Source organism: Theobroma cacao, chromosome 9 (assembly GCF_000208745.1).
Source record: "Theobroma cacao cultivar B97-61/B2 chromosome 9, Criollo_cocoa_genome_V2, whole genome shotgun sequence".
Lineage (NCBI taxonomy): Eukaryota > Viridiplantae > Streptophyta > Magnoliopsida > Malvales > Malvaceae > Theobroma > Theobroma cacao.
In genome coordinates this window covers 4,587,384-4,596,784 of record NC_030858.1, presented here as the reverse complement: position 1 = coordinate 4,596,784, position 9,401 = coordinate 4,587,384, and the positions used below count along the sequence as shown (strand labels likewise).

Here is a 9,401-nt window from a genome sequence, read left to right as displayed (position 1 = left end):
ACATGTGGATGTAGACAAACCCCCTTATAATTTCCCCACAAATTCATTCAAAAACACTAAAACTTCCACCACCGTCCCCAGCTAGATTTATGGTGGACCAATTGAAATCAAGAACAAATAGCACCATACAGATCAGATTATGTTTTCAATTTAAGCAAATACGTGCTTGACCTGATACCACATTCCCTCCGTTTCGGCTCCCTCACCGCACATCACTACTTTTGGCCAAGAGTGCTTTATCTTTTTTACAAGGCAGCCCAACAACAAACGCCAGAAGCCTGGGACCATTGCGTAAAGGCTTCAACCACCTCTTTTTTTTTTTGCAGACCACGTGGAGATATGCAGTAAGCAACCTCCATGTCTTTTTTGCATATTCTATTGCTGTGTTTGCCTTTGTTAAGGCTGAAAAAGAGCTACACTTTAAATGATATTCCACCAAATTGGATTGGACCTGCACATAACCTAACCGGCAAGGAACCTTGTAATGTTACACCCCCGGCATTAATGCACGTAACTAACCTATAACGATTTAATGCAGAGCAGTCTTCTGTTCTTTCATGGAAAAATCGGAGGACACAAAATTCTTCGCTGCTTTAAGAAGGCTGCTCCACATACAAAATCAATTGAAAAGACAACCATACAGTCCCCGAATTGCTCTGCTACAAAAGGTGAAAAGGGCCATAGTTTCCCCTTCCCGCGTGAGCTATAAGATACATGGCCAATTGAATTATGTAAATTTAACTATTGCCAAGTGCCAAGTATGGTAAATGAATGCTACATTGAAGCAACTTATACCATGAGCCATTACGGCAAAATTTGCCACTATATGAACAAAAGCAGTTCAAGATTGGGATAAAACCACAATGGAAAACGTTAGTGTAGAAAGATTTTCTGTTTTTTTTCTTCTTGGAAAAGGCAAAGTGTGCAAATAGTATTAGGAACGTAAGGCATCAACAACTCTGTATTTCAATAAATAAATAAATAACAGTAAAGGCCGACTACTGGTGCTAAGGTAAAGTAGGAGTGTTCTGACTGTGAAGGCTACGCAGCTCTTGATTAAAGGATTTCACCAGTTCTTTAAAATATTATACAATTAGGAGGCATTGTGCAGGGACTAGTATAATGGAAGCTAGTTTAGTTAAAATTTCACCTTACATTGAAGGGTAATTCGGACTGAAACAAAACTCAAGGTACAATGGTAAAAAATTTTGAATTCCTGGAAAAAACCCTAACCAAAGGGGGGAAGGGTTTCATATCTTCTCATGTGGCAACTTACATTCTCAGGAATATAAGACGGCCATGCCAACCAAACATGGGCATAGTCGGTATCAAAGGTTCCAAGAGGGAATGTAAGATGTCCTGATCGCATTGCTGCTAGGGATTCAACATCCTTCCAAACTGATTAAGAACACCCTTCGACACACTTTGTTATGAGCACAAGGCTACTGATTGGAGCTCCTGTTCACTGATATCTGTGATTCTTCTGTTGGATCATCACATCCTTTTTAAAAGTCTTTGACTCGGATCAAATACATCAAACAGTTTTTTGAAATTCTCTGCCAGCTTTGTTTCCTCTTCTTTCCCAAGTGTACAATTCCTCCAATCAGCTCTATCTGCCATGTTCAGTAGGCCTGCCAGAACCTGCATAAGATTTCACACCGATCAATCTTTTATTCATTGTGATAGATCCATCTCCTAAACATTAGCTATAGAGATTAAGTTATGTTAGTCATTCTTTTTCAAAAAAAAAAAAAGAAGCAATGAAAAGTATGGTGATCATTAGCTGCATTTAACCAAAGGACTTTACCTAATAACTAAGAACTTCATAATTCATATCCTTCATAAAGATAAGAAATCTCAAATACTAGAATATTCAAAACAGCATATTCTGCTTCAAATTTACTACTCAGATCTAACCCCAACAACAGCTTTTATTCATCAATGTAACTAAAACATCTTTATGATAAAAATAATTTTAAAATTATGGTGCAAATTCCAAGATATAACATATAGTCCCACCTCTTGAAAGAACGTCAGATGAAGCATGAACACCCATGCCATTGAGAAGAACAACTTCCAGTTAACAAGGCAAAAGTTTTTTTTTTTTTTCCAATAACAATGAAAATATCTCACCACTACTTCTCTTATTCTCTGTTTTCTATTTTTTGAAAAACAAAAATTACATTTGAATTGCATATGTGATTTAAATTTGGCTCCTAATCATATGCTTTCTATATTACTTTATTTATAAGAAGCTAATCTCAGCTCACAGCCAAGACATGGTAACTTTGTATGTCATATACATTGATGGGAATGAAGAATCAATCATGAAAATCAATGTTAAAGACATGAACACTCTAATTAGCAAAAATCTCGAAAGGTAAAGATCAAGGAATAAGGATACAATTCAAAGCATCTTGTTTAGAAATAAAATGCAAAATTATTTTACAGTTTTTACTTTAGAAAGCAGGTGCCCAGGTACAAATAGGCAGCATCATCTCGCATTCAGGAGAGAAATTAAGAATCTTACCTCACGTCCAAATTGGGCAGGAAACTTTTCATTCTCCTCAACCAAATGTGATAGGATTGAACCTTCAGGGAGTTCCACATAGAAGCAGCTAAAATTCTTATCAAACTGTGTCTTCAACCATTTTCTCCCCTCAGAATTATTGTTGACTGCAGGAGAAACATCAGCATAAAGATACAAAGAAAAATAAAGGGCCCATGCATTTGAGGAGTAGAATTGAAACCATATTCAGGATCCTTACAGTCAGACACAACACATGCATTGCATAGCCCATGAATATGGGAATTTTGAAGGAAACATTATCAACATATATGCACCACACATACTCAAAGTAATAAACTTACATTTTTTGGTAACAAATTCAAAACCCAACTTTTCAGCTGCCAAATTAAAAATGTCTTTAAGAGCAGCTGCTTTGGATGATGGAACAGGAACAGCCTACAGAAAGGGAACAGAAGATACAATTAGATGCCAAAACAAATACTTAACTATGAAGAAACCTCACTATTAAGGAAACAATTATACAGAGAGAGCCCATGTATGTCTTATGTATGTGTATTTCATAAACATACTCTTCAATAACTAAACAATGATAAATGAAATTGCTTATGGAAGCCAATTTAGCTCAGACACAATAACAAGACTTTATCTGAAGCGTTTCTCATATTCCACAATGTAGCATCCAATTAAGACGAGAGACTTCATAAACAAATAAAGTTGCACTAAGCAGTTCACCAGTTCTAACACACTGATGTGTAACTCCATGATGACATTCATGAGAGAAATCTCTTTTACCTGAAGGTTGGCATGAGTGCCACGTTTTGATATCCACTCAAAGAACACAGCTTCCTTTCCCTGGTTTTTATAATACATCTTGAGACTGTTCTGGAATTTTCCCAGCTCAATCTCACTATCTGCTGATAAACAAAGTGTATTTGGCAAATGCTCAACTGGAATTAACAGGACATGATCTTGGACAAGTGGGCCTTTTGCTAGTGCACAATAGAAATTCTCTCCTATGCTAGTCACCAGATGTATCTCCACATTTGGGCTAGACAAACAAAACCAGCACTCTTTCAACCTGTACTCAGTTGCAAAATTGATAATTACTCTAGTGGTTTATATATTTTATAACAAGGATGAAACGGAAACACTCTTCATATAAGTGTTGTTATGCTGTCTAATCAATTTTTTGTGCTAACCAAAGTAACGACAATATGAAGTGAACTATCTACAAAGAAATTAGGGGGAGAAAAAGATGAAGGCAACAAAACTACCAACCTGTTAGCACTATTATTGCCAGATCCAGGTCTCTTACGAGAGTAACTCTCACCTTCATCCTGTAAACTGTGCTTAAAGTTGCAATCTGGACCTTTTTCACATTTTCCTTTTATTATAAAATCAAGGCAAACACCTCTCAAAAATTGCTCCCTTGCATCTACGTCATGTTGAAAGTTGCACTTTTCTCCCCGTGGACAGCTCCCAGAAGATATAAATTTAAAACACACCTTATTACCATCTCCATTTCCATGCTTTTGCCGTTTGTTCGAGACATCATATCTCCAATATTGTGAATCAGGAGCATTATCACCAGCCCTCATTGTGGCTTCTTTAGGACGATCTACTTGGTCTGCTAATGTGTATGGTGATAAGGTAGTATTTGGTGGCTTTGCGCTGATCTCAGCAGCTGACATAGCAGATGATGGAGTTGGAGAAAGTGCGTGAAGAAATTTCTGAGGAGCAGATGCAGGAATCAACAGTCACAGAATGCTTAAAAGCTAAATCTAGCAGTTGCTGGCACTTTAAATTCCTCACAAGAGTGTGGATATTAAATTAACCCAAAATCATGATAGCATAAAGGAAATAGTTTGATTATGCAGAAATTCTTCAAGACCAACAAGTCCAAATAAATAGTAGTGTTGGATCATCTTTCCTTTTTCTCTTTTCTCTGGAGTGTTCTTTGCAGGGATGTATGAACTCTCTAGAAAGGAGAAAGGAGCTAAGCAGAGAACAGGATATTGTACCAGGGCAGGCACTAATCAAGTAATAGACAAGAAATGACACTCTCATTTTAGGAGGAGATCCGGTCAATATGTACTAGCAATTTAACTGTTCCTGGCAATATATATACTGATATTCTGGACATGGCATCATGTGAATGCAGGTTAATGCTTCATTAATAGAGCTTTACAGCTTAATGTCTCAGCCAAATACAATCAATATTTCAATATACAGTGAGGAGATATTTTCAAATCTAAAAATAAAGATGTGGTGATATAAGATGGTCAGACCTGCTTCTCTTTATTCCCAACGGAAGCAAGACCCAAGAACCGAGTTACATGCACAGCATCAACATTAGAATAAGGTTCGCGAGCATAAAATGCACCCTTAGTACCTGCAATGTGATAGCTAACAGGGAGAACGACCATTAGCAAAAGAAACTAACAACTTTTGAGTAACTGCAAATGCAATAAAGAAACAAAATTCTAATTGGGTTTTAAATTATGTATTCTCACATTTATGATGCCATAGCCTTTCAGCAGAAAACTTCTATGAACAAGGCCACATCTAAATTTATCAGTGGATTGACAGACAACTGTTGATTTTCCAGCCAATAGAAAATCTTCAAATATATAAACATAAACTTTTATGCTGATAACTACCAAAATGCTCCCTAAAATCCACATTCTTCCCACATAACAAATCTTCGCACTTGACATTGAACCATTAATCCATATTCCCTAGTTTATTTCATGAAAACGAAATTCAATTCCTAACATATGAGGAAATACCTAACTCAGAATATATATATATACACTACAACCTTTACCTGACCATGAAAATTGCTGATTTGAAAGGTTACGGTAGTACGGACCTGAGATATTCTAATTGAGAGGAGATAGAGATGAATTACAAGCATGGTGTCTTTTATGAATCAGGATGTCTAAGATGTCTAAGATAGACTTACTTGTAATGGTAAAACTGTGAGTCTTGTACAACACAGAAGCTAGCGACATGGAAAAAAGCATAATATCAAAATATACCTTTCATATGTAACATCTCACTGAGAGTAAGGCCTTAGACCATGCAGATTATAGGAAAAGGAAAGGATCATGTATCTGACCAAATCACTTTGCCATTAACATTTAGTTGGCTAAGTTATTGTAACTTGAAGTCTTTGTGAGAACAGAATCAACCATTAAACACTAATTTGAACAAGAATCATAAAATACTATTATCACGATTATGGCAACGTAACAGCATCCAAGACAGGGAACCATAAAAACAGCCTATTGACAATTGGCTACACTAAGTAATGCAAAAGTCTTCAAACATCACGTACCGTGGTTTGATCTCTGCGACTAATTGGGATACAGTGGAATCACTACCAGAAGAATTCGACATTCCTGCAGGAATATCTGATGCAGTAGCTCTATTTGTGACACCACTTGGCCATTCATTAGTGAAAATTAATTAAGGAAGTCAAAAGATACAACCACAAAACCAATACAAATGAACACATAAAAAGTTTCCATGCCTAGCAAAGCAAAGGATATCTTAAAAACAAGTCAACTATTCCAGGTTCCTCTGCGAATGCTCGCAACGCGTCAATGTCATCTTCACTATATGATCCAAACTGTTGACCACTAGACAACTGCCTACCAGATAAGTAAGCAACAGACAAACCTAAATATGAGCACAACAAATCAGGTATGGCAGAAGGTTTTCAGAAATTTCGCCTACTTTCTAAGTAACCAGACAGAAAATGCTCCATAAAAGTTCAAAAAAACATACCATGGAGAGTGAACTTGCCGCTGCCTTTTAACCAAAACAAATTGTCGCAAATCTTGAAACCGTCCATTTTAAATCCTTGATTGGCAGAGTTCTTCGAAGCGGCCGACAAAACCTTGGCCGCACCGGCGCCGTAATCGCCGATAAAGTAAGTTGGGAGCGGAATTTGGGCCCGGCCTTCGACATAATCCATTAATTCTTCGAGCCGGTCCGTTTCGTCCGGAAAGAACTGGCCCACGCAAAAAAGAGAATCGAAAGGACCCGCTGATTTGTTCACCTGAAACATATAATCATTTCTTCAGCTCAGCGCAGTATAAAAGTAAAGAATTGAACCCTAGCAAAAATATGGAGGAAAAAAAAAGGAAAATGAGAGCAAATTACTGAGTTGACTCGCTTGAAGAGCTGGTTGAGACGGCCTAAAACATCGCCACATAGTAGTATTCGTGGAGGAGCCATCAGAGAGAGAGAGAGAGCGTTGAGAGTGAAAAGCGGGACTGGTGCTCTGAAGAGTGATGGGGGAGGGCGGGGAGAGAAGTTGGACACGCTTGCCTAATGAGGACAGACTCAAATGGTCCGAGCCCTGTGGCCCATGTTTGAAATATATGGACCATGCTCATATGGGCAGATCCTTAGTTCTTATCTAACCTATATTTATTTTAACATTCAAACTGATGTGGGCTCATCCTTCAACTTTGAGTCGATTTTGACTTTACATTTCAAAAAATAGCTAACAGTATATGTTGGTTATGTAAGGCATCTTAAAATATATAAAAGTAGTTTAAATTCAATATGAGAGAAGAAAAAAAAAAGAAAATTGAAAAAAAGGGCTTTTTTTTTTTTACATTGAGTCATGAGATTGAATTCTTTGTTTAGTATTTTTTTTTATTTTTTTGATTATTTTTTCTCTTAATATTTAATTTTCTTACTAATTACATTTATAATTTTTTTGTAACTACTCATTATTATTATTTTTTTATGCATGAATTTTTTTGTTTTATAAGTTGATGTGGTTTTGGACTAATTTCCTGAAATGTGATTGATTACTATTGCTTTCTATTTTCAATCTTGCTTTTAAACATGTTTCAAATGACTTCCAGATATAATTTTCTTAAATGGGCTTCTGGCTGGAACCTATAGATTATAATGCATTGAACAAATCCAAAGAAATACATGAACAAAAGATTCTCATTTATCTTCGTCAATGAGCAAAACCCATAAATCAGTTCAACTTCATTATCAAAATCCACAAATTTCTTTTTCTTTTTTTTTTTTGCAAATTTTGTCTTATATAATCAATTATTTACATAACCAAGTCAAGCAAAACCCCCGAACAAAATTAATGAGAACGCATAAAAATGTGAAAATTCAAGAGTTTAATCAAATCAATAATTGGACCTCATACAAATTATGTACCAAAAATTAAACTGGATCTCTACAAGTTTGCTGCTTTAATTTGCTGCAAGTTTCTGGTCTTGTTAGGGGTTGAAGGGGCCGGCTTTGTTTGTGTAGCGATTTTTTGATTGAATTGAAAAGAAGGAAACGGGAAACCAAGTTGGTGAGGTGGCTACCTACGAGGACAGGAAGGAGAAAGGTCGTCGCCGGCGATGGTAGGGATGGGAATTGGTGGTTGCCGGTTATGGTATGGGCAGCAGCAGTTTTGGGTGTATGGATCTTCCTGTGAAGAGTGGGTTCTGATGTGTTGGCCTAACAAAGTAAATTGACTTCCGGACAAGAAGAAGGGAAGCTAATTTTTTTGGGGGGGTCTAGTTTTTTTATTTTGATTATGTTATTTTCTACCAACCAAATATCCAAAAATGTGAAAAACTTGTTTATAAAAAGAAAGAAAAAAACTATGAAAACATTTTACCATTCTATTTGAAGTTAAAGTCAAATTTCACTATTTACGCAATTTTAATGATACAAAATTTTTTTTGTTATGTCAAAACTTATTCATCAGACTCTTTGAACCCAGCAAGGCAAAGTCAATGGCTTAACATTGTCCGAGGGCCTTTCAAACTGGTCCAATCTCAAGTCAAGCCAGTATTCGGATTGTGATCCAACCTAACCAGTCCATATAAAAAGTCGGTTCCAAGTGAAAGCAACTGTACATTGTTCGTAACGTGCCATGGGCCGCGGGTCTAAGATGCTCCATCTGATTTATCGCTTAAAACTCTATGAGCCATTCGTCAAGCACACATGATCCTTACTTTTGAATAAAAAACAAAAAATATCTCAAGCTGAAAACTATAGTCACTAAGGACAGGCATTTGATCAAAAGCGACAAAGTGGCAAGAATATTCCATGTTCTAATTCCTCGATAAAACTTAAATCTAATATATATTTAATTTGGTGTTATTATCTCACCACCGTCGAGACAGATCTTACCTTACCGTTTCGTTTGTTTTATAGTAAAATATTTTTAAAATTTATACTTGTTTAGTAAATAAAAAATTAATTTTATATATAAAATATTTTACGAATCAATAAAATTAATTACAAAAAATAGCTTACGTTCTTAAAAAACGTAAGATATTTTTCAGATAATAATGAAAAAACTTTTATTATTTATTATTTTAATAATTTATTAAAAATATTAATATTTAACTTAAAATATTAAAAAAATTAATATTTAACTTAAAATAATAATATATTAAAATAAAATAATATTTAAATTAAATTTTTTAAATTTTTTAATATTAAAATTAAAAAATATTTTTTAATGAAATCATTCAATGCAATTAAATTTTTTATTTATAAATTGAATAAATCTTACTAATAGTTATGATNTTAAACATATTTATAAGTATAGGTTTAGGATATATTACACAAATGATAAATATTTATATTTTTATAGTTATGATAAAAAAGTGATAACATGAAAATTTTTTGGAAAATTAGAGTTCATTTTCATTACAAATTTGTGATTAAATGCTTTGAGAACTATCATTATTGATTTTATCTATTTGTATTTCCATTCTTAATTTTGATTCCAAATTCGTGAAAATCAAATATCAATATTGTTTTGTACTCAACTCCTATTTATTATTTTAACACCTAAATAACTCCACCATGATGAAAAATA

At 34.8% G+C, this 9,401-nt stretch overlaps 1 protein-coding gene across 2 annotated transcripts; it reads right to left on the bottom strand.

Annotated features, from left to right (window-relative positions):
• On the bottom strand, positions 1,019 to 6,892 carry LOC18588391 (zinc finger CCCH domain-containing protein 64). 2 transcript variants are annotated; one of them, XM_007012765.2, is made up of 10 exons: positions 6,701 to 6,892; positions 6,323 to 6,596; positions 6,085 to 6,214; positions 5,871 to 5,990; positions 4,819 to 4,936; positions 3,809 to 4,260; positions 3,323 to 3,608; positions 2,872 to 2,965; positions 2,531 to 2,676; positions 1,019 to 1,641 (listed from the first exon to the last, which is right to left on the bottom strand). In XM_007012765.2, the coding sequence occupies exons 1-10, from the start codon at positions 6,773 to 6,775 to the stop codon at positions 1,495 to 1,497; spliced, it is 1,842 nt and encodes a 613-aa protein (XP_007012827.2). In that variant the 5' UTR covers positions 6,776 to 6,892; the 3' UTR covers positions 1,019 to 1,494. The 2 variants fall into 2 exon arrangements, with proteins under 2 accessions (XP_007012827.2, XP_017983704.1); XM_018128215.1 differs by lacking the exon at positions 6,701 to 6,892 and having other exon boundaries at positions 6,085 to 6,182; positions 6,323 to 6,401.